This window comes from Cavia porcellus, unplaced genomic scaffold, assembly GCF_034190915.1.
Source record: "Cavia porcellus strain 051 isolate PalLab524CR breed Dunkin Hartley unplaced genomic scaffold, mCavPor4.1 scaffold_5, whole genome shotgun sequence".
Classification (NCBI taxonomy): Eukaryota; Metazoa; Chordata; class Mammalia; order Rodentia; family Caviidae; genus Cavia; species Cavia porcellus.
In genome coordinates, this window is record NW_026947488.1 from 51,577,826 (window position 1) to 51,604,560 (window position 26,735).

The 26,735-nt window shown below is 37.5% G+C and overlaps 1 protein-coding gene across 2 annotated transcripts in view; it reads right to left on the bottom strand.

Moving 5' to 3' along the window:
* LOC100725501 (zinc finger protein OZF-like) overlaps positions 1-16,948 on the bottom strand; it is a 66,721-nt gene extending 49,773 nt beyond the window's left edge. The window contains exons 1-2 of one of the 2 annotated variants that reach the window (XM_063248803.1): positions 16,794-16,948; positions 13,909-14,041 (exon numbers count right to left, since the gene is read on the bottom strand). Coding sequence is in view for 1 of the 2 variants with exons in the window: in XM_013160038.3 (XP_013015492.1) it covers positions 16,794-16,796 (3 nt within the window). In the remaining variant the exon portion in view is untranslated. The remainder of the gene's footprint in view (positions 1-13,908; positions 14,042-16,793) is intronic. The other variant, XM_013160038.3, reaches the window with a different exon arrangement.
* Between the last annotated feature and the right edge of the window lie 9,787 nt (positions 16,949-26,735).

The window sequence follows — 26,735 nt, forward strand, 5'->3', positions numbered from 1 at the left end:
TTATGTTTTGATCTGCCCTGTTTCGCTGTTATGCCCTCTTTTTTCTCAATCTCCACTCCATTATTTACTTTTTTATTTTTATCCATTTAATTAAAGGGAAAAATATAGCAGGGTATAATATAGTAACCCACTTTGACATTCTATTATCTCGATTTGAAGCCCTGTATTACTCTCACCATCTTGTTTTTGACGGAGGTTCCTCTATTCTGTTTTGCTGGACAGTATCAGGTTCAAAAGTTTAGGCATCAGCTGAGAAGATAATGAGATTCATTATAACGCCCATTCTCATTGACTTTTAACTACTTTTGAAGACCTACAATATCTCCAATGTTTTGGTTTTGTCGGTTTTATTCTTTACGGTTTTGTTCAATTGTATAACAACTAATGATATAGGCAATTCTATTAGAAATAGCGGGAGGCATTATGGTAACCATTGTTGATCACCTTGTATTATGTTTTTTATATTATCTATTATGTCCACCCTTTTGACTTGACCGATTCGGTTCTGTTACGTCACATTTGGTTTTACTCTCTTCCAAAAAAGCAATAAGAACCGTGGGAGCAATGAAACCCAAAATGTGTAATAGTCATTGTACAAAAGAGAGGAAAAGAAAGTGCTCTAAACTATATAACTGCATGTATATTTAAATGTATAAGATAGAAAAAGATATCACAGAGTTTCATTGGATCATTGAACAGAACTGTTTGCAGTATCATTGTTGGAATGTCCACTCTACAAGCTTTAATTTTGTGACTTGAACAATTATTTCTAAGATGGCAATATGTAATCCATTAACTAGTGATTGCCTACTGCGCATTTTTTTCTCCTGTAAATCTGTATAACTTGTACCCCTTCACTGTTTTTTTTCTTTCTTTTCTTTTCTCCTTAAATAAAATTTAAAAAAAAAAAAAAAAAACTCTCCCCTCTAAATCAATCAATCCATCAATCAATTATATAATCAGTGGTCTGGGTAACAAACACAAATTCAGGCAACAGATGACTTCAGTCAGTCTCAACACATTTAGTCAAAGTCTATGACAAAAATAAATCTTTGTATGGAATTCAGAACTAATATCCCAAGGAATCCACAGACACCATCTGTATGATACATTGACAAATTTACATAATATTGTCAAAACCTATGTATAATTTCCTATCGTAAACAGACAAATGCATACAATGCCTCTGAAGATAAAATAGTTCAGAAACAAAAAGACTAAAAACTAAAAAATACTGTGCAATTCTCTGTCGTGCAAGAGGTGTCCTGATATCATAATAAGGTCAGTTGCTTCGCAAATTATATCATCAAAGCAATTCTTTTACATTCCCAATGAATCAAGTACTGTATAAATTTGATTAAAACCCTAATTCTTTTTCAGAAATTCCAATAAGGCAAAAGTATACTACTCTTGTAAATATGAAATAAAAGTTGACTCTTTAAACATATCATACAGACACAGACATTATAATCTTATGTAGCTTGACAATTTTTAATTTATTTCAATACAGCATAGTAGTCAAGTAAAACTGTATATATTTACAACACACAACTGCTTCAGTACATGGCGATGTTATAAAATGATTATCACAGCCAGTCTAATTAGCATATCTGTTAATAAAGTTACCTAAAGCTTGTGGTGAAAATGACTCTTTAAAAAATTATATTATATGGAACACTGTCACTCACTATATTCATGATGAGACCCCACTAACTGGTTTTGATATAAATAGACTATTCATCTCTTTTCATATATATCTCAACTTTCAACCTCTCGTACATGTCTACTATCTAAACTGATTCTAGACAGAACTTTGTGACTTCCCAGTGAGCTGGACCAGCGTGGGGGGTGCTGAATGGGCCTGCAGCGGCCTCCCCACTCCCAGCAGTGCTTGGCACACCATGGAGTTCTGAGCAGGCAAGCAGGGCCATCGGCTCAAGAGGCTGGGTGGCCTGGCGTAAGAGCCCCGCACACTTTCCCTGGAGTCCAACGAGTTTGGGACTCTCACTCAGCCCCAGAGAGGAAACTTTGTGGGTTCCTGGTGCGCTGGACCAGTGTGATGGGTCCGGAGAGGACCTGCAGCAGCTTCCGCACTCCCTGGGTGTGCTTGGAAGACTATAGAGTTCTGGGTGAGCGGGCACAATCAGTGACTGCAGCTGGGCTTGAGCTGGCCATCCCCACCCCCAGTGACACTCTCTCAATCTGGGGACGTGGGTGGCCGGAGTCCCAGAGCTGAGGGCATAGAAGATCTCCGACAGACCCTGGGGAAGCCCTGGAATAACACTTGAAATACTTGAAACACAGAAATATAGGAAAATGACAAAACGAAAGACCAAATTACAATCTCAAACCTCCAGTCCATACAAAGAAACGTTAGGAGATAGAAGAAAATACATGTTATACATCTCAAATATAGGACATAACAGCAACGGAAATAAAGAAGGAACTTCGGGAAGTTTGAAAGGAAATCAAACTAGAAATAATCTCCCAAGAAAAGGAGAAATGACAGGGGCTGGGGACTTAGCTCAGCGGCATATGCCCCTGCCTTGCAAGCAGGCAGTCATGAGTTCAATCCCCGGAACCGATAAAGAGGAAAAAGACAAAAAAAAAAAAAAAAGAAAAGAAAAGAAATGAAGGAGATACTGAACATATCTAAAGAAGACACAGTTAAAAAATTGGAGGAAGTAACAAAACAATAGAATCCCTGGATAAGCAATATAAGAAACAAACAGCATACATAAAGTAGATGCACAGAAAAATTCAGGAAATCAAAAATTCCATCAAAAGCTGTAAAAACCGCATCAATGAAAGTGAAGACAGAATTTCAGACCTCAAAGACAAGATTGCAGCAAGTGAACAGGAAAGGAAAGATATTCTTAAAATAACAAGGAATCAGGAAATTTCAATTCAGCAACTGCAAGATGATGCAAAGAAGAACAACATAAGATTGACAGGAATAAATGAAAAAGAAGGAAACAACATAAAGGAGGTCAAGAGGATATTTAGAGAAGTAATAGCTGAAAATATCCCAAACATGACATCGGAAACCAACATCAGGATCAGTGAAGCATACAGAACTCCAAATAGTCATAATGAAATAAAACTACACCCAGACATATACTAATCACCATCCCAGAAATCAAACGTAAGAATAGAATATTAAAAGCTGTCAGAAAAGACAGATCACTTATAAAGGAAAACCTATCAGAATCACAGCAGACTTCTCAGCACAAACAATAAAGTCAAGAAGAGCATGGAGTGAAGTATTTCAGATCCTAAAGGAAAATGATTTCCAACCTGGACGGATGTACCACGCAAAACTGTCTTTCAAAATTGATGCAGAAATAAGGTACTTCCATGACCAAGAACAACTGGAGAACTTCATGATCACCAAGCCAAACAGGCAAAGAATACTGAAAGACACTTTAGATGCACTTAGGAAAAAACCACTAAGCAAAGCAGACAATTAAACAGAACAAACAGATAAAGATGCAACAGCAGAAAGATAACATGTCAACAATAAACCAACATATAACAACTTTAACCATTAATGTAAATGGTCTCCATGCACCAATAAAAAGAAACAGACTGGCAGAATGGATCAAGAAACAATATCCAACCATATGGTGTCTACAGGAAACGCATCTAACCCAAAAGGATACTCACAGACTGAAAGTCAAGGATGGAAAACAATACTACACACAACAGGAACCCAAAAAAAAAGCAGGAGTACTCATTCTGCTTGTAGACAATGTGAACTCTAAACCAATATGATCAGAAGAGATAAAGAAGGTCATTACATACTGGGTAGGCGAAAACTTGAGGAAGAGATAACTATCTTAAATATATATGTACCAAATTCCAGAGCATCTAGTTATACAAAACAAGTATTAACAGAAATAAAAAAACCAAAGTACCAGTAACACAATTATCACAGGAGACTTTAACATAACATTGACACAGAGGGGCAGGTCAACCAAACAGAAAATCAGCAAAGAAATAAAAGAGCTGAATCACACCTGTGAACAAATGGACTTGATAGACATATAGAATGTTCCATCCAACAACATCAGAATAAACATTCTTCTTAGCAGTACATGGGTCACTCTCTAAAATAGGCCATATGTTAGCTTACGTAACATATTTAAATAAATGCAAAAGAGTTGAAATTATCCCATGCATGTTATCAGATCATAGCACTATAACATTAGAAATTAATGATAAAAGATACTGTAAAAATCCCACAAACACATGGAAACTGAATAACACACTCTTGAGTAATCAGTGGGTCACAGGGGAAATAAAAGAAGAAAGTAAACAATACCTACATGCAAACAAAAATACAAACATAACTTAACGGAATCTGTAGGATACAATGAAAGCTGTCCTCAGAGGAAAATTTATTGCACTGAGTTCCCACATCAGGAAAACAGAACAAATACAAACAAACCAGCTGATGTTACATCTCAGACATCTAGAAAAAGAAGAGCAAGTCAAGCCCAAAGCCAAAAGAAGAGAAGAAATTATAAAAATCAGAGCAGAAATCAATGCAATAGAGACTAAGAAAACAATCCAAAGAATCAAGGAATCAAACATTTGCTTCTTGGAAAGAATAAATACAATTGATAAGCCTCTAACTAAACTTATTTTTTTAAAAAGGGAAGAAAAAGCTCAAATTCATGCAAGAAGAAATGAAAAAGGTGAAATCACTACAAAATCTGTACAAATACAGAATACCATCAACACCTATTTCGAAAACCTCTACTCTGAAATGTTTGATAACACAGAAGAAATAGAAAGATTCCTAGAAACATATGAAGTACCAAAGCTAGGTCAAAAAGATGTAAAACTGATGAATAACACAATTTCTATTAAGGAAACTGAAAGTGTAATTAAGTCTTTACCTACAAAGAAGAGCCCAGGCCAAGATGGATTCACTGCGGAATTATACAAGAAGTACAAGGAAGACTTAATGCCGACACTACTCTAACTCTTCAATGACATTGAAAGGGAAGCAAATCTTCCTAAGTCATTCCTAGAAGCAAGTATTACTCTAGTACCAAAGCCTGAGAAAGACCCAACTAAAAAAGGGAACTACAGACCAATCTCCCTAATGAACACAGATGCAAAAATCCTCAATAAAATATTGGCAAATAGGATGCAGTAAATCATCAACAAGATTACACACTATGACCCAGTGGGATTCATCCCAGGCATGCAGGGATGGTTCAACATACGTATATCAATAAATGTAATACACCATATCAATAAAGACAAAAGTAAGAATTACATAATCATCTCTATAGATGCAGAAAAAACTTTTGATAAGGTCCAACATTCATTTATGATAAGAACCTTACAGAAAATTGGAATAGATGGTCTTTATCTCAATATAATAAAGGCCATCTATGACAAACCAAGAGCCAGTATCATAAAAATAGCCAAAAATTTAAAGCCTTTGCTTTAAAATCAGGTACAAGACAAGGATGTCCCTTATCACCACTCCTATTTAATATATTACTGGAAGTACTAGCCAGAGCAATTGGACAAGAGAGAGAAATAAAAGGGGTAAAGATAAAAAAGAAGAAGTTAAATTATCATTGTTTGCAGATGACAGGATACTCTACATAGAAGACCCCCAAAACTCCATTGAAAGACTCTTAGATATAATAAATAAATTCAGTAATGTAGCTGGATAAAAAATCAATACTCAAAAATCAATAGCATTCCTATACACTAACAATAAAATCACTGACAGAGAAATAAAGAAACCACACCCTTCGCACTACCAACCAAAAAAATGAAATATTTAGGAATTACTCTCATGAAAGAAGTGAAAGACCTATACAGGGAAAATTATACTACACTAAAAAAACAAACTGAAGACAATCTCAGATAATGGAAAGACATCCCTTGCTCACATATAGGAAGAATAAATATTGTGAAAATGGCCTTTCTCCCAAAACTGTTATATAGATGCAATGCAATCCCAATAAAAATACCATCAACATACCTCACAGATCTTGAGAAATCAATCCTAAAATTCATCTGGAGCAAGAAGAGACCTAGAATAGCAAAGACAGTTCTAAGCAGCAAAGGCAAGGCAGGAGGCACGACAGTCCCTGACTTGAAGTTATACTACAAAGCAACTGTAGTAAAATCAACATGGTACTGGAATAAATCAGAGATGAAGATCAATGGAATAGATTACAAGTTACAACCACAACTACAAACAACTCAACCACCTTATCTTTGATAAAGGGGCCAAACATGACCACTGGAAGAACGACAGTCTCTTTAATAAATGGTGTTGGAAAAACTGGCTCTCCATATGACAAAAACTAAAACTACATCCATGCCTATCACCATGTACTAAATTAAAATCTAAATGCATTGAAGATCTGAATATTAAACCAGAAACACTAAATTTATTGGAAGACAAATTGGGTAAAAATCTTGAAGACATAGGAGTAAGTAGAGAATTCATGAACAGGACTCAAACTGCACAGGAAATACTTCCCAGAATCAATACCTGGGACAACGTCTTATAAAAAGTTTCTGCATGTCAAAAGAAATCTCCAGCATAGTGAAAAGAAAACCCACAAACTGGGAAAAGATTTTAGTGAACTCTCTCTCAGACAAGGGACTCTTGTCTAAAACATATAAAGAATTAAAAAAACTTGGACCCCCAAAATTCAAAGATCCAATCCAAAAATGGGCATCTGAGATGAATACGCAATTCTCAGATGAAGAAATGCAAATGGCAAATAAATACATGAAAACATGCTCATCATCATTGGTCATTAGAGAAATGCAAATTAAAACCACATTGAGATACCATCTCACTCCTGAAAGAATGGCCAGGATCAAGAAAACCAACAACAACAAATGCTGGAGAGGCTGTGGGGAAAAAGGAACTCTCCTGCACTGTTGGTGGGAGTGTAGACTGCTGCAACCATTGTGGAGGTCAGTCTGGAGATTTCTCAGAAAGCTGGGATTGGAAGTCCCATTTGTTCCAGCTATTCTACTTCTAGGCATATTCCCGGAAGAACTGAAAACATCATACTACAGTGATATATGTGCACCAAGTTTATAGCAGCAAAATTTGTAATAACCAGATGTTGGAAACAACCTAATTGTCCATCAACTGAGGAATGGATAAAAAAGTTGTGATATTGTTATACAATGGAGTACTATTCAGCTATAAAGAAGGGTCACATTGAGGTATTTATAAATAAATGGGTGCAGCTTGAGACCATACTCATAAGTGAAATAAATCAGACCCACATGTATGAATACCGAATAGTTTGCCTAGTGTAAGAAATGATACAAATACATAAAAGTATGTGGTAATCATGATTCCCCATTATGTGGCTTTGAAGCCTTATAAAGTTTTTATTCATTAATTGGCATGGTTTTATTCTGGGCTGTTTGATATTATTGTCTGTGATGATATGAACAGCTATTTTGAAGAAAACGACATCATAATAGTTAGTGCTGATTTAATATCATCTTGTTTTGAAGTCTCATCAAACCGTTGTTCTTCTGTCTCCATTGATTTTATCATGTTGTATCTTACTCGATTTTATTATATGTGATAGTATAAACAAAAATTTTTATAGGCAAAGAAATAATATAGAAACCATTGTTCATTTTCTGTTAGCTGGTTCTAAATACCTTGTAATACTTTCATCCTCTTGAATGGTTTCACCCTGTCTTGATATGTTTGATACTATAGTATACAAAGTTATACTCAAATATTTCAAGGAAAGAGACACTATTGTAACTACTATTGTCAGGTTATCTTGTGGTGAAGCACTAAGTTGCTTAAATTGTTCTGTTCTGACCTGTATTGTTACGTTGTTATATCCTCTATCTAATCTCCCCCATTTTTTTAATTTGCTTTATTTTTTATTATTTTTTTAATTAAGGGAAAAAATTTTTAAAAATTAGCAGGATATATCATAGTAACTTTTTTGATTTCCTATTAACTTGATTTGAAGCCTGTATTGCTCTCACCATCTTGTTTTGACTGATTTTACTCTATTCTGTTCTGTTTGATATTATCAATTTCGAGGGAATAGGCAACTACTTTGAAGGCAATAAGATTCACTATGATGCCCATTCTGGTTTGACTATTATCTTCTTTTGAAGTTCAGTAATGTCTCCAATATTTAGGTTTTATTGGTTTTGTTCTGTTCTGTTTAGTTCAATTTTATTATACCTGATGATACAGGCAATTCTTTTTAAGGTAGCAAGAGGAATTATGGTAACCATTGTTGATTACCTTGTATTCTGTTTTTATATCATGTACTATGTCCATCCTTTGTTTTGACTCACTGGTTTGTTTTGTCACATTTGGTTTTATTCTCTTCCAAAAAAAAAAAAGTAATAAGAACTGTGGGAGTAATAAAACCCAAAATGTGTAAATGTTATTGTAAAACAGAAGAAAAGAAAGTGCTTTAATGGACACAACCACAAGTGTGTTTAGGTGTGTATGATAGATGACCATATTACTAAGTTTTTGTTGGATCATGGAACACAACTGTTTGCAGTCTCAATGTTTGGATGTCCACTCTGTATGCTTAATTTTGTAACTTGATCAACTATTTCTAAGATGACAATATGTAATCTATTAACTAGTGATTTCTTACTGTTTATTTTTTTGAAATTCTGTATTATTTGTACCTTTTACTGTTTTGTTTTGTTTTTTTAAATAAAAAAGATTTGCAAAAAATAAAAATAAATAAACTGATTTTATTATTTTGAACCGTAAGAGCTAAGTAGAAATATAATCATGCTCTGATTTCACTGCATTTAGAGCATTTTAGTTAATAGTCTCTAGGTTAATCACACTGTCATGAGTGACAGGATTTCCTTCTTTTTTAGGAACAATGTTTCATTGAATAATAAACCACAGTGTTCTCATCCTTTTAATCACTGGCTTCAAAGTATTATCCCCTGTAAATTCCACATTCTGAAGGCATAATTGCAAGCCATTGTTTGTTTTGAAGTTAACAGCATCATGTAGATTGTGATCTGTCAGGAGACTAATTTACTTATGAATGAAGAAGGTCACTGTGATTAACCTCTTTACTAGTGTTTTTATTCCTTTTTATGCCCCCATCTCTATTCTAAATGAAATGAGAAGCTTTCCTTCCCTGGGTCCCTCTGTAAGATTTATGTCTTTCTATAATACTGAAAGCAATGAAATAGTTTGACAAAGGACTGAAACACACCCAAAGTAAACCTTTTCTCCTTTTAATTTCTGTCAGCAATTTTTTTTTCCACAGTAACTAGAAGTACACTAACCAAAACACAAACAGAATTATGTTGTTTTCATACCTGGGCTACTGGAAATAATTCTTCAATGCACATAGGAATATACATATTTCTTCTAGATTCTGATTTTAGTTCAATCCAATATAAATTCAACTCAGTTATACTTTTCTTGTAGTAATGGATTTAACCCAGATCCTTACATATGCTACACAATTGCTCTGCCTCAATTTAAATTTTAAAAATAAGTTTTAGTATTAAAATATGATACTTTTGGCCTATTTTTATGTTTAATAACAAAGGTTGATACATACTCCACTTCTTTTTTCTAAACACAAGTGATGTGATGCAAGGTTATTCTGTGTACTTTTATCTTTCTAATTAAGCAAGACCGAAAGCACAGCCAGTATATCACATCTGTCTCCCTATCCTAAAAATGGAACTAAAAATCCTATATTTATAGGCTAAAAACCATGTATTTGAAGCAATTCCAACCATGCTTGTCACTAATCATGAGGACAATGCTTTGTTATGCCACAACAAAATGCCACAACTCTTTGGTAACAATGCAGTGAAAACTCAAATACTGAGAATTTAAAGTGGGGAGTAATGTTGAAATATAATCTGACAGTTTCTGCAATAATTAAATGTATGGTTATTTTTTAAGTACATTCTTTCAAAAAAAAAATATTTTAGACTGTTAAAAATGCTGGTTTACTTTGGCCCACAATTTGGGGCCAGGGTAGAAAAACTACCAGTCCAGATGGCCTTAATGTTACAGCTGTCTCTCTTCTTATTCCAGTACTCAAAAAAAGGTTAAGTTGAAAGAAAACACCTATTTCTTGTTAATTTTTGTTGCAATCAGGGGTTGAAAGGAGAACAATTACACACAGGACACATAATTTATAGTATTTTTTATAATGGTCACTTAGGGAGTCAAATACAAAGAATTCTGTCCACAACTCTAAAGACCTAGAAAATCCAGCTGAGGGCCTGGATCCCATGACAATAACCTGCATGAGTTCAGCTGAAAACCTAGAGCCCACGACAATTTGACAATAATCTGCATGAATTCAGCTGAAAACCTAGAGCCCACGACAATGACTCATGCAAGTCTATTTCACAGATCTGTGCTGGCAAGGCAGTGGAAGCTAGAAAGTCTGTGCCAGGATAGTGAAGGATCTGTGCCAGCTGGCCGAGGGTCTGTACTAGAGCCAAGAAGCGATGCTCAGAATAAAGATCAGGGCTCCCCTGAAAAGTACCATAGCCATCCTCTGTGACAATGAGGTCCCGAGCTCCTCTGATGATAATAGTGAAGTACATATCAGGAAGCCAGCGTGACAAGCTTCTCCTGGAGATTAAACAGCATATATCTTGCTCTCTGGAGCCAGGAAACGACGTTCAAAGTAAGGACCAGAGCTCCCCTAAAGTGAACCGCAGCCACTCTCAGCAACAAAGCCCTAGGTTCCTCTGATGGTTACAGCTGAGTTCCTATCAGAGAGGTCAACATGAAAAGCTCTTCCAGGAGAACCAAGAGCGCCAAAAGAACCAACAGCTGGAGCTAGGGATTTAATTCAGGGCATAAGCACCTGCCTGGCAAGTGCAAAGTCATGAGTTCAATCCTCAGTACAAAAAAAAAAGAACCAACAGCTCCAAACCACAGCACTCACTCAGGAGAACCCACCATGCTACTCTTCCTCTCCAGGTCTCCTTTTCATGCTGGCAACTGTGCCCAGGTGGGCCATCCATGCTCAGCACCACGCTGATTCAGCTCAGTTGGTGTTTAAATTGACCACCAGTTACTGACCCACTACACTTCCTAAGTGACTCAAGTCTTCATATTTACTTAAATATTTTCTAAGTCTTACTAAGTCTCATTAGGAATAAGATTGCCTCATGACGAATTGGAACAATCCATATGCCATTATAACAGCTTACTCATCAAACTTTTCCTAGAGGAACCTACCTAAAAGATAGAAATAATGGAAATAACCACCAAATGTTGCACAACCAAAAATGGGAGCTATCCATGAAAAAGGTTTCAGGAATATTCAGATACTGATTCAAAAGTAATCTGTATATGCATCAATTCCCCATAAAGAATGCACTTACTATATAATTCATACTATTACTAATAAGGAAATTTAAATGTTTTGCCAGTAATAGAAAAAAATTGCAAGAATATACCCATGATGCATGAATATAATTAATATTTTCAAAACAATCTACACTTAAAAATATATTTGGGCCTGGGAATTTAGCTCAGCGGCATAAGCGCCTGCCTTGCAAGTGTGTGGTCGTGAGATTGATCCCTGGTACCAATAAAAACGAGAAAGACAAAAAAAAATATTATATATATATATTTTATATATATATATATATATATATATTTAATTGCAAGATTGATTTTAACCATTTTGCAAATATACCCTCAATTTATCTGGGAAATATTGTTTATTAAACAAAATACCGCCTCACATTTTAAAATAAGTACTTTTTGACATGTAGATACATTCTGAAACTTCAACAAGCATTTATATATCCATCTTTATAAACCTATTATAAGCAATATGCACGAAGCAATAAAAATCTACACTTTCAAAAATATAAGTAAAATTGGAGAACATGAACTTAATGCTTAGAGAATAATGTATAGACTTGAATGTGATGTTATAACTTGATACAAATTTTTAACTTTAATACCAGCAAATTAACTATATGTCAAAAATCTAGTACCGGGGCTGGAGATTTAGCTCGGCGGCATAAGCGCCTGCCTTGCAAGCAGGCAGTCGTAAGTTCGATTCCCAGTACCGATAAAAAGGAAAAAGACAAAAAAAAAAAAATCTAGTACCTTTCCATCTGAAAAACAAAGGTCACTGATATACTGTTTTAATTTCAAATAATGTATTTTACAGTGATGATACATTCTATCCAATTGTTTGGGACATGCTAAACGATTACAGTCCTTTAAGTTTGAAACTCAGAGATACATAGACATATTAAATTTATAGGAAATTCTAAAAACTATTTCTGCTTTGTTCAAACTCAGATTTTATGAGGCTGAGAGTACATGTGAAAAGGAACAGAAATTTTTTCTCTCTTTGATGATGGGGAAACTGCTCCATTCATAGGTCAACTAAATGTGAATTTTGCATTGCATACATTAAAATGCACAACTCAGGCAAATTAAAGACAAAAATATAAAATCTGAAACTAAAATGTAGAAGGCATAAGAAAATAATTTTTTGAAATGAGAATAAGAAAAACTTCATAGGGGCTGGGGATTTAGCTCAGCGGCATAAGCACCTGCCTTGCAAGCAAGCAGTCGTGAGTTCGATCCCTGGTACCGATAAAAAGGAAAAAGACAAAAAAAAAAAAAAAAAAAGAAAAAGAAAAACTTCATAAAAATTTTAAAGCCAAAATGTTCAGGTTAATCCGAAAAACTTCAAAATGTATGACAGTTCAAACCGTTGTTCAGCAAAGAAAATACAAAATCAACATGCGAATACAAAACCAAAAATGGATAAAAAAAAAAAAGAGGCATGAAAGAAAGGAGGGATAAAAATAGAAAAAATAAGAAGAGCCCCTGAATTTCACTGTAAATCAATAAAATTCATTCAATTAGAAAAAGTCTAGATGGTTATGAAATAGAAATACTACCCACTGGTGGGCTAGTGTACATGGTGAATACTAAGACATGAAATGCACACACACTCTGTACACAGAAAACACACTTCTGAGCATTTGTGGCATTTTCTCAAATCTGCTTCTAGCAGTAAGAAGAAAATATTCACTACTGCTTTATCAAAGGCAGAACACAAGAAGCCTGCTTTCCAACTAACTGTAGAAAGGCAAAGAAAATATCATGGAGATCCTATCAGGGGTTTGATGTACATTCAGCAATATGAGTAAATCTGAAATTAGTCAGTGAATTAAGTGAAAGATGTGATAAGCTCTAACATCTCCCACTTTGGCACACAAAAAATATACGCACATGAAGCTGAGTGAATCTTGGAGGGAGAGCACATGTAAAGCGCTCACTGGCCTCTGGGACCTAGAATCACCAAGGAACAGCACACAGAAAGCCATGGTGTATAATCTTTTAGTGATGAGAAGCATGGTAGTGAACGGAAGATATTTCTGCCGCGGGCTGTCAAACAGAACACTACCGATACTTGGGGCCAGCATTTTTATGTAACAAGGGTTGGTTTAAGTATTCTAAGACATTTATGACTATTCTTTCCTATCCACAAGATAAGTCTGTGCTCTATATCATGATATAAAAAAAGTAATCCAGAAAAAGCCACATGTTTTATGAAGTATGGAATAAACAGGGGTTAAATCCACTGGTGTAAAAGGTGCAGAGGGCACATAGCTCCTACGTTACAAGGTACCCGGAAAAAGCAAACAAAAACCCTCAGAACTGCCATCTCTCTGGCTTTGCACCCCAAAACAAAGCTGAGTGGCTCTACTTAAAATTGCTTCCGGTCTGCATCTGTATACTCTCTCCTCCTGTCCTGTCCATTTGGGCTGCCTTTCTGGCTGTTGGAGTGAAAACCTACAAAAGGCTCCAGGGCTTGGTGCACTGTAACACACACTGGGAATGCAGAGGCCAGACTAAGGGCTGACCTGAGCAGAAGCTCTGTGCTTTATCCCAGCTGTCTGCTTCTCATCGAGCCATTCCCATGGTTTCCTCCATGTTTCTCAGAGTGTGAGGAGAGCAGGAAGTACTCAGGCAGACTTCAGTGATGGTCTCCTGCCACTTACAAAAAAACAAAATCTCATGGTCATCTCTTTCCCCAGAGAGATATTAGTTGCTGGGAAGGTGAAATAACTCCCAAGTCTTGGAGGAGAAAATGCTGCACAGGGTCTTCAGCTCACTAAAGACAAATAAGCCCTGCAAGAATGAAAGACAGCATCCAAGAATAGAAAACCAGTTGTTTGCCGTAAGGTTAACGAAGTTAGAAGGATTCCAGTAGCAGCACAAATTCCTAACAAGAATGAAGTGGTTTTCTCCACAGCATTGTACACGTTTTGCATATTGTGGTCAAACTGCTCAACCCTGTGTCATGCTTTCCTATCTCCTTGTTCTAGGTATGCAAGCCAGACTGCACAAGCAGACTGACAATCTTGCTATAGTATAAAAACTGTAGTATTCCCTTAGCCAGAGGTTATCCATAATGTTCTCCTTGTTCCTCTGAAGATCCACACAGAACTCAGCCCAGGAAATGATCTTGCAAGGTTCCTGTTCCACAGACCAGCACTTTACTAAGAATGAAAAGAATGAGTCTAGACATGTGCCTTGAGTTAGAAAGGCATAACACCTTGACCAATCCAAAGCAAGCTGAAAGTAAAATGTACTGAAACTCTAATTGATCATAGCTAATCTAGCAAACATAACTGCTAAGCCTTTACTCCTTCAAACTGTAACACTTCTACCAACATGTGGTTGGGCAAATTTATGTATGATAAATACAGTATCTTATGAACTTTACTAAATACAATGCACTATAAATCACTGGCTGTTTTCACTTTGCTTCTTTTTGCTGTCAGAGCAGTGACTCCTGTCACATGAGCAAGTATTGTACCATGTATTTCTGGCGTACAAATGATAAAATTCTAAATTCTAATTTTCCACTAAACCCATAGCACTTTTTCTTTTACACTGCTGGAGTTTGAACTAAGGTCACTGTGCATGTTGCACAAGTTACATTAGTGTGGTGAAACCACCACAGGATTTTTATTTTATCTTGACATAGGGCCTTGTGCAATTAACCAGGCTGGATTTGGAGCAATGATTTTGTCTCAGTATCCCATGTAGCAGATTATTGTTCCATGTCTCAGTATCCCATGTAGCAGGGATTAGAGGTACATACCGCCATACCTCAATATAAGTTACCCAAGCCCCATGATCCTAGTAAATAGTAATGACTAAAGAACTTCTACCCTAGTCAGGAATGGTGGCATGTACCTGTCATCCCAGCACTCTGGAAGACTGAGAGGGAATTGACTGTTCATCCCTACCAGTACAACTTACTCAAACATGGCTTCAAATTTTAATAAAAAATTAAAATGTTGTGGGCAGGAGATTTAGCTCAGCCATATAAGTGCCTGCCTGGCAAGTGTGAGGTCATGAGTTTGATCCCTAGTACTACCAAAAAGAAAAAGAAAAGAATCCCTTGTAAATCCCTTGTAAACACAAAAAGTTAACCACACTTTGCACTCTTTTCTATCCTAGGAAACTCTATCCCATTACTTCAATAATCAGGTCCACTAACATTTTTAACCGACAACCAGTCCAGACAGCTACCAATTTCCAAATTTTCCTCAAAATGTTAAGGTGTACTAATCACTAACAGAAGCAGTATTTATCGAACTTTTACTAAGTTCCTCTCCTTCCCTGAGGCCAGTGATTTTTGAGCCACTCTCAGAGCAGGCTCAGCACACAACCCTTCCTTTACTGCATCACAGTGAGATCTCAGGAAATTACCTTCTCCATTGTAGGTACTGATTTTGCCACCCACTGTCAGGCCCTCCTGTCTCACATTCTTTCTCCTATTTGCTCTTCCCCACATAGAAAATCCTTTTATGAATAATGTTTGATTCATCTGCGCACTTTATCTTTGGAGTGTCAGCTCTACTCAGGCTACTCAGGACTCTATATAAGAAGTCCACCTAAATTAGCATTTCAATTTTCAAAACAGTATCTACAAATAGTCGGAGGATTACACACCTTTTTTCCTGCCCATTTATAAAAAACACACACACAATCATGTAAATGTTCCTGTTCAATGCATTTCTCAGTGTGTAACAGGCAACCCCTTCTGAAAGCTGTCCTTAGCAGGAACACTTTTATATGCTCTTAATACATTAATATCCCCCCCGTATTTCTCACCATTTGTAAACTCTGTGAGCATGTGTCATTTAAACAATCTGTGAGTAGAGGATTCACCTAATAATCACGTCTCCTTTTTTTGCACTGCTGTCTATGGAACCCAGGAGGTGACTGCATGCCACGCAAGCATTCCACTACCACTGTGTCCCATTTCCAGCAATAGTAAAACTTGGAGAAGCAGTGGTCTAAGGAAATGAGTTGTGTGCTTGAGACCCTGCATTGCAGACATTTACAAAGTTCAGGTCTCCCTGATCTGTGGCTGTGGGGAAGGAACCGAGGGACCAGCACACCGCAGCTGCATCTAGTTTGATCCAACACCTGAATTAGGGATTCCCCCCCCCCATGACTTCTGCCCTCCCCGCACATATGGAGAGGCAGCTGGGGCTTTGCTCTAGGCGGGAAGGTTATCATGAAAAGACAGGACTCTGGGGACCCGAAAGCTGCCTGGCCCTAGCGACAGCAGTAGGGACAAACGGTACTGAAGCACTGGAGACCATGAGGCCCTCAGACTCTGCAACTGCAGAGAGGCTCCAGTGCCGCCATCTCTGGTTGCAGCCACTTACACCCAGACCTCACAACCATCGCATCTCATCTCGGGGCACCCATCCCACAGCGTTACCATTGCCCGGCTTCAGAGTCCTCCAGGGTCCTTCCCACGCAGCTCGCAACTGACAGGAATCATACAGTAAGATGGTCAGGTCAGCTGTGGCTGATCCCGGCAAGGAGCCCAGGATCAAAACTTTAGCGCCATGACACAGGAAGAACCTGCCTGCCTCCGCCCCTCTGATTGGACAGTTCATACCACCCGCCCCTTCGTCGCTGATTGGCTCCTGCCCCACGGCCCGCCCACTGAACTGAGAGAGGCGACAGAAATGAATCCTTTCTTGCCTGGTGCACGCAAATGATAGATTTTCACTCGGAGACTTTCAGACCTTGGATTTTCCTAGGACGTAAACCTAACCTAGCCTGAGGGATAAACGCTTTTAAACGGAGTTTGCTCCTGGCCTTTTTTGTGCTGCCCCTGTCTTCTTACTGGTCTCAGTAGCCTCTTGCGGTGTATTGCCCCTTGTGGTCACAAGCGTGTTCAGAGGGCTCCTAAATCCATGTCTCACGGAGAAATTCCCTGAGGTCAGAGTATCCTGGGTTCGGACCAGGTCAAGACACATTAGGACAGAGGGAGTATCTGATTTTGTGATTCGTCAAAATATGGAATGAGGGAGCGTGACCTCCTGGCCAAGACTACATCTCTCAATCTATTCATAGAAAATGAAGAGTGCCCGAAAGAGGAAAACGATTTTGAATAAGCAAATAGATAAATTTAAATGATAGCAATGTTCTGCAACAGAGTAAAGATAAAAGAACAGCAAACGTTTCAACTGCATCTGACGAGTAACCGACTACAGGGTCACAAAGAAAATCTGATTTCTGGGGATAATCGTATTCCTTTGTGCGACTGCAAGGATCATTGTTAATGAGGAGCCCATGGGGAAGAAAAGGGGCGGGGCATCATGGGGAGCCCCACCAGGGCCTACATGCCTGTCCCCTCCCGCCCCCGCGCTGTGCAGGGGGCTCTGGAAAAGCCGGTAAAAGCAGGAAACATTTGGATACAGACAGGGATGGCCGCGGTGGGGGCCCAGGCGACAGTCTGCAGCTGCAACAGCACAGAAACAGCGCAACAACCCCGGACATTCGGTCACCTTCATCGTGGCTCTAGGGAAGAGACAGAGCCGACACAGGGCGTTGACGAGGAAGAGGAGTAGGTCACCATCCCCTCAGGGTTCCCTGCCACCACCAGAGCAATTGGTAGTCAATCTGCGCTTAAATATCAAGCGTTTTCCTTGTTTCCTTCTTCCATGAACGTTATATATTCCGTACATGCAGTTGAGAAATGTATGTTTTTCATTATGCTGTTTTTCTTTACCTTTTAAATTACTGTTTATGTTTTCAGTTAAGTGTACAGAATAAAGTTACACTGCTGGTCTTGTAAGAACTATACAAATTTTGCAATATTCCTTGATATGTACATATTTCATTCTTACCCCACCAAGTCTTCGCATGTGTAAACTGCTTGCCAAAAGAACAGCCTCCGGCAACCAGTAAGAATTCCCCAACAGGAGTCACCTATTCTCTACTGCTCTGACTCTTCACTATCCACACACTTTTTAGAGCCGCTCAGAAAGTAGAGGGCACAATCCGGGAAAGTCTGCTGTCCAGGAAGCACCAAGAGGATCTTCATGGCCCTTCTTTAGCTTCAAGGTAGGTGTCTCCTCCCCACTCCGGTTTATTCATCTCCTTTACACCAACAGTAATGTGTTAAACAAGATGAATATACTCAAGTCAAATCTTTAAATAGTAAATCAGAAGAGTCCTTGCTTTCCTTCTGTGGTTACACATGAAGTAGATAGAGAAAGTTCTAAAGTATTATTTAGGAATTTACAACTTACTAATAATTTTTCTTTATTGGAAGACACACAAGGCATGGTAGCACACACCTGTAATCTCAGCACTTGGGAGACTGAGACAGGAGGGCTGCCATGAGTTCCATGTAAGTTCCTCATATTCATATTGTTTAAGTCCAGCTCAGGCTATGTTGAGCACATTTAGCTATGAATGACAAATCAAAGGCTTTCTTTAAAAAAAAAAAAAGTTTTGAGAATAATATCCATTCTAAAATATTTCAACCAAAAAATACCTTTCCCTTCATAGTCAATATACATCTCAGCTTTTAGTCACTGTTCTTAAGACTGCTTTATACCGATATTGATAAGTTATATGAGATGTCTACTCAAATAAAATCTTAGAATTTAAACCAGGAAAGTTCTTGTTTTCCTTCTATGCTTATATATGGAGTAAAACAACACAGTTCTAGGATACTTTATATGAATTTAAAGCTTCCAAATAAGTATTCCTTATTAGAAAGCAAGGATGCAAGAAACTAATTTTCATATGACAAAATGTATGGAAAACAACTAATCAAATGTGAATTGTTCACTTTTTCCTATGTATCTGTTGTTTCTTCACCATTCTAGTTGAATATTGTCACAGTCTCTCTGCACCTAAAGATTTTCATATTTTGCTTACCTTTTTAAATCTATATGTTGATTTCTTCACAACAGCATAGATCTATCTAACTATTTCCATAGTCAAATCCTAAACATCTTGTAAGCACTTCTCCCTTTCAAAAAAATGTAAATGTCATAAGTTTTAATCTATCAGGAGATCACTCACATCACTCTATTTCAGTTTTCCATTGGCAATAATATTGTTTTGAATATGGTGATATTTCAGGTAAATTCTCAGCACAAATTTATTATGGCTATTTTCATGGTGAATGTTTGGACCCACATAGAATAATACATTACTCGATCATAGTGCAGGAATTCTGAATCCAAGACTGCCAAGACTCTTGAAAGCACTGCAGTGAAAAAAAAAACTTATATTTTGCATCAAAGATAGTGTCTTTGGAACTATTCACAGTTTCTTGATGGAGGAAAGGTCTGTAATCTAGAAGGATCAAGGAAAATTTAAAAGTCAGACCTTCTATAAATTATTTTACTTTTCCTTTGGGAAGTAGGTTGAAAGAGTAAGTCCCATCAACTGGACTTGTGGAAAGGGGAAAGAACTTGAAACAAAGTTGACAACTAAAACAAAATATGAAGTAACCAGGTGAAACCAACTCCAGTCACTGGGAATCAAGCTGCTAAGAACCCTATCTGGGGACAGCACAAGTAAGTTAGACTTCCAGGAAGATGTCAAATGGTGACCAGAAGAGAAGGAGTCTCTCTAAGATTTGGTCTAAGCTTGTAAGGAAGAGAAGAAGGAAAGTGGGTCCCCCGGACCCAGGAAAGATCTATAGTGGGAACTTAAGTGCACAGGGAGAGCAAAGACAGAGACAGACTTCAACACTCAAGAAAACAAAACAAACCTAACAACACAAACAAACAAGAGAAAAAGAAAATAATAAAAAGTCCACTTCAAGGCATGTCTGTGGATACTTTCTCTAATTTGACAGATCCAAATTGTAAGTAATTTAAGAATCAAAATAAGATAGAAGGTAGGTAACATTGAGATAAACACTTTGGAGATAAGAAAGGAATCAGGAGAAAAAGAGAGCCAGGAGAAGGGAAGTGAAATCAAGGCAATATGTGTATTTACCAATTCCCTGAAGTAAAAGTAATTATTATGTATTACCGGCAAATCCTAGTGTTATGGCTTGTACCTCTTTTCAGTCCTTCCTTGCATGTGGACACAACCAACCAAAAAACAGTGTTCCTGATTCTTCACTTCCATAGCAAGAAGTCAGACAAACTTTTCTTACAAGATAGTGTGCACGTGGCTTAACATCAAGTGAGTGCTTGATAGAAGCACTGCTCTGATTAGCGTCAGAGAGACAGAGATCACCTGGTAATCTTGGCTACAAAAGACTCCTGTATTTATCCTCCGGGCCACTGTGAGATGTTTCCTGCCAGCTGTCATTGTACAGAGTGTACTTGTGTCCCACTTTCAATAAATGTATGCTTTCACTGCCCTGTTTGTCTTTTGCAATTCTTTGTTTGGGACATGAAGAACCTGGAAATGAATCCCACTGGATCTTCCGGTACTAGTGCAGAAGAGGCAGTGACAAGTTCATGGGCCACACTTCTGCAATGGAACCTTCAATGCTTGGCAGGACTAGTTAGTGTGTGCCCAGCTCCAGTTGTGTCCCTCCACCAAAGGAGTTCATATTCCACTGCCAGAGACAGTTCAGGGTTTCTACTCTGCAGAACTCAGTTTCAAAGCCAGTTAGAGTTGGGCATGTGCTTGAGGTTTGGCTGACTTTGGCAGTACCTGTTCTTTAGGCCCTTTGGCCAGAAAGGAAAGCACCAGAGAGAGTTATTCTGTTTTCTTCCTAAGTGGCCAGTGGCAATCTGAGCTGGGAAGTGAAAGGTTCTTACCCTATAAATTACTGTACAGTCATGGCCAGTAGTCTAACGTGGTGGAAGGCCAAAGCGGGAATGCTTACCACTTCCTGCTTCTTCAGCCCTAATTACAACTTCCTTTCCTGTCTGCATGCAAAGAAAATTCCAACCAGTTCCTCATACATCATCAATGTTCACCCATGTACCACTTCTGATCAGAGGTCACACAACCCTCTGCCTCTCAGTATCCAGTCAAAGAGACAGCCCAAACGTGATGGGTTGCATGCTTCTTTCCACGTCCTCAATAAACCTGTTTTCTTCTTTTTTGGTACTTTTTGCTTCCCTATTGCACCAGAAAACTCTAATAGGAGGTACTCTGTTAAATGTCCAGAATTTTGGGGTCCACCCATCATAAAGACCTAGAACATGGAGCCAATGTGGTCCTTGGTTGGTGAGTGAGTTGGTTGTGAGAGGGGGATCAAAGATGGAGTTAGCCATCTCCTGCCCTCTCCTCCTTTCACCTCCCAGCCTTAGGAAGCTGTGTTCTCTTCCCATAGCCCATGCCCTGTATCAAGACCTGCTGTGATGGCAGGTCATGTTCATGGTGGTAGATAATCTTCAGCCTGTCTTGATTTTCACCTGGAAATGGTTTCAGGTACCAACTCCATGGGAAAAGAACAGGTACCTGTTATAAGGAGAGGAACCCCTCCTGTGATAAATGGGATTAGTCCCTACTTTCTCAAAGAATTGCCTTCAAAGAGAAGTAACAGGTAAAGACCTAATGATATTACACTGGGGCTCCCAAGTAAAGTTCTTGTAGTATCTTCCTCAGAGAAGATTAGGGAGAAATAGACAGACTTACTCAGAGCTCCAGGTAGGATTTTAGTTCCCAAATCTTTCTGGTCAGGAAACAGAACAGAACAAAGGATAAAAAGAAGACCATCAGCCAAAAAGGTCAATGGTTTAATAACAAGGAATTGTTGAAGGAAGGAATAGAGCTCAGAAGGGAGAGAATGATTAATAAAGTAATTCAAAACACTTCTTAAATATTAAGATCAGAATACTCAAAAAAATTCTCAAAAGCACTACTGGAAAATACAGGACAATGGAGCAAAGCGTGAATTTTGGGGAAAAAATGTCAAGTCATGAATTCTATAACCACATTAATGATTAGTGGAAATATAAGAAACTTCCCATATTAAAATGTGTAAATTTCATAACTGTTATAGTGATATAGATACTATATATGTAGTATCTATATCTATAGTATAGTATATATATAGAACTATATAGATACACTAGGAGAACCATCATTGCATCAAAACAATGCCTGCCAGGGTTAGCTCAGCGGCATAAGCACCTGCATAGCAGGCACGAGGTCAAGAATTTGATCTCTGTCTGTCTGGAGATTTCTCAAAAAGTTGGGACTGGAAATCCCATTTATTCCAGCTATTCCACTTCTAGGCATATTCCCAGAAGAACTGAAAGCATCATACCACAGTGATATATGTGCACCTATGTTTATAGCAGCACAATTTGTAATCGCCAGATCTTGGAAACAACCCAAGTGCCCATCAACTGAGGAATGGATAAAAAAGTTGTGGTATTTCTATACAATGGAGTATTATTCAGCTATAAAGAAGGATCACATTGAGATATTTATCAATAAATGGGCGCAGCTTGAGACCATACTCATTAGTGAAATAAATCAATCTCGCATGTGTGAATACCGAATAGTTTCCCTAATGTAAATAGTGATTCAAATATATAAAAAATATGTGGTAATCATGATTCCCCATTAGGTGGCCTTGAAGCCTTATAAAGTTTTCACTCATTAATTAGAAAGGCTTTATTCTGGGCTTCTTGATATGAAAATATTTGAAGCTATAGTATATGAAGTTTTATCCAAATATTTCAAGGAAAAAGACACTATGGTAACTACTATTAAGTCAGGTTATAAGGTGGTGAAGTACTAGGTTGTTGAAACAGTCATGCTGTGACCTCTATTGTTATATTGTTATGTCCTGTTTTATCTCAATCTCCCCCTTATTGTTTCAAAAAAAATTATTTAGTCATTTCTTATGTTTGTCTTAATTAAAGAAAAAATTCAAAAAAATTAGGATATATAAATAGTAACTCTTTTCGATTTCCTATTAACTTGTTTTGAAGTCCTGTAGTACTCCCACAATCTTGTTTTGACTGATTAGACTCTGTTCCATTCTATATGATAGCATCAAGTTTGAAGACATAGGCAACTACTTTGAAGACAATAAGATTCACTAAGATACCCATTCTGGTTTGACTATTGTCTTCTTTGGAAGTCCTGTAATGTTTACAATGCCTAAGTTTTATTGGTCTTGTTCTCTACTGTTTTGTCCAACTTTATAATATCTAACAAGATAGACAATTCTTTTTAAGGAAACAAGGGACAACGTTGATAACCATTGTTCATAAACTTGTACTCTGTTCTACACCATGTGCTATGTCTATCCTTGGTATTGACTGACAGCTTTGTTTTGCCATATTTGACTGTATTCTCCCCCCCCCAAAGAAAGTAATAAGCACTAAGGAGTAATAAAATCCAAGATGTGTAAATTTTGTTGTAAAAAAGAGAGGGAAAAAAAAAAAGAAAAAGAGCTCTAACGGATATAACAGCAAGTGTGTTTGGGGGTGTTAAATAGCTGACTTTATCAATGTTTTTGGAACATTGAACACACCTGTTTGCAGTCTCCCTGTTTGAATGTCCACCTTGTGTTCTTTGATACTGTGATTTGAGGAACTATTTTCAAGAAGATAGTGTGTAATCTACTAGCAGGTAATTTCTTACTGTTATGTTTTTTTGTTTTGTTTTGTTTTGTTTTGTTTTGTTTTGTTTTGTAGTTCTGTATTGCATGTACCCTTACGCCGCTTTGGTTTGTTATGTGTTTTTCTCTTTTTCCTCTTAAATAAAAAAAAAAAAAAGAATTTGATCTCTGGTACCAATTTTAAAAAAAAATGCCGAGTTCTAGGCATACCGGCGCCATCACTCTCAGAGGCTGGGTGGCCTGGGGTGTGTTCCCCACGATCCGCAAGTCCAGCTAGTTTGGGATCCTCGATCGGCACAAGACAGGAAACTCCACGTCTTTCTGTTGCAGTGGACCAGCTCAGCAGGTCTTGAGCTAGGCTCACCTCACCCTGCCATGCTTGGTGGATTCTGAAGTTCTAGGGTGCCCGGGCCATTGCTTCCAGTGGCTGGGCAGCCTGGGGTTAGTGTCCCGGCACAATCCATGAGTCCAGCTAGTTTGGGACCCTCGCTCGGCCTCGGACAGGGAACGTCACGTCTTCCTTTTACAGTGGACCAGCTTGGAGGGTCTTGAGCTGGCCAGTCCCACTCCCAAGGACCCTCTCTCAATCTAGGGAACTGGGGGGCCAGAGTCCCAGGAGCTGAGGATTTCAAATCCTGAGAAGAGGATTTCAAACAGGCCCTGGGGAAGCCTGGGAATAACACTTGAAACACAGAAATATAGGAAAATGACAAAATGAAAGACCAAATTACAACCTCCAGCCCATCCCAAGAAACCTTAAGAGCTATGTACATAGAAGAAAATATATGCCATACACCTGAAATATCAGATATAATAACAACTGAAATAAAGAAGCACTCTGAGGGGCTGGGGATTTAGCTCAGTGGCATAAGCCCCTGCCTTTCAAACAGGCAGTCATGAGTTCAATCCCTGGTACCCATTTAAAAAAAGAAGAAGAAGAAGCAACTCTGGGAAGCTTAAAAGGAATTCAAACTAGAAATAATCTCCCAGGTAAAAGAAGAAATGATAAAAGAAGTGAAAGAGATGCTAAACATATCTAAAGAAGACACAGTTTAAAAATTGGAGGAACTAAACAAAAAGGTAGAATCGTGGATGAACAATATAAGAAACAAACAGAACACATAAAACATATGCAAAGAGATATACAGGAAATCAAAAATTCCATTGAAAGTGGTAAAAACTGCCTCAACGAAAGTAAAGAGAATTTCAGACCTCAAAGACATGATTGCAGCTAGTGAACAGGAAAGGAAAGATATTTTTAAAATAACAAGGAATCAGGAAATAACAATTCAACAACTGCAAGATGACTCCAAGAAAAACAACATAAGATTGATAGTGATCAAAGGAAAAGAAGGGGACAACATAAAGGATGTCAAGAGGACATTTAGAGAAGTAATAGCTGAAAATTTCCCAAACATTGGCAACTGACATCAGGATCAGTGAAGCATATAGAACTCCAAATAATCATAACCAAAATAAAACTATACCCAGACATATAATAATCACCATCCCAGAAATCCAGCGTAAGAATAGAATATTAAAAGCTGTCAGAAAGAAAAGACAGATCACCTATAAAGGAAAACCTATCAGAATCACAGCAGACTTCTCAGCACAAACAATAAAGTCAATAAGAGCATGGAGTAAAGTATTTCAGATCCTAAAGGAAAATGATTTCCAACTTAGACTGATGTACCCTGCAAAACTGTCCTTCAAAATCGATGGAGAAATAAGATACTTCTGTGAGAAAGAACAGATGAAAAACTTCATGATCACCAAGACAACCCTGAAAAGAATACTGAAAGACAGTTTAGATGCATTTAGGAAAAAACCACTAAGCAAAGCAAACAAACAGAACAGAAAAAAAAGATGCAACAGCAGAAAGATAACATATCAACAATAAACCAACATATAACAGTCATAACCATTAATGTGAATGGTCTCAGTGCACCAATTAAAAGAAACAGACTGGCAGAATGGATCAAGAAAAAAAAAATCCAACCATATGCTTTCTACAAGAAACCTATCTAACCCAAAAGGATACTCACAGACTGAAAGTCAAAAGCTGGAAAGCAATATTTCACAAAACAGGAACACACCATAAAAAAAGGCAAGGGTAGCTATTATGTTTGTGGACAATGTTAACTTCAAACCCATAATGATCAGAAGAGATAAAGAAGGTCATTACATACTGGTTAAGGGAAAACTTCAAGAAGAAGAGATAACAATCTAATATATATATGCACCAAATTCCAGAGTACCCAGTTATATAAAACTAGTATTAACAGAAATGAAAAACCAAATTAGAGGTAATGCAATTCTAACAGGAGATCTTAACACACCATTGACACGAAGGGACAGATCAACCAGACAGAAAATCAGCAAAGGAATAACAGAACTAAATCACATCTGTGAACAAATGATAGACATATACAGAGTGTTTCATCCAACAACATCACAATACACATTCTTCTCAGCAATGCATGGGTCATTCTCTAAAATAGACCATATATTACCTGACATAACATATTTATATAAATGCAAAAGAGTTGAAATTATCCCTTGCATGTTATCAGATCATAGCACCATGAAATTAAAAATTAATAATAAAAGATACAGCAAAAATTCCACAAACATATGGAAACTGAATTAAACACTCTTTTTTTATTTAAGAGGAAAAATAGAAAAACACAAAACAAAACAAAGCAGTGTAAGGTTACACATAATACAGAACTACAAAAAAAAACATAACAGTAAGAAATCACCTGTTAATAGATTACATATTATCATCTTGGAAATAGTTGCTCAAACTACAGTATCAAAGAATACAAAGTAGACATTCAAACAGAGAGACTGCAAACA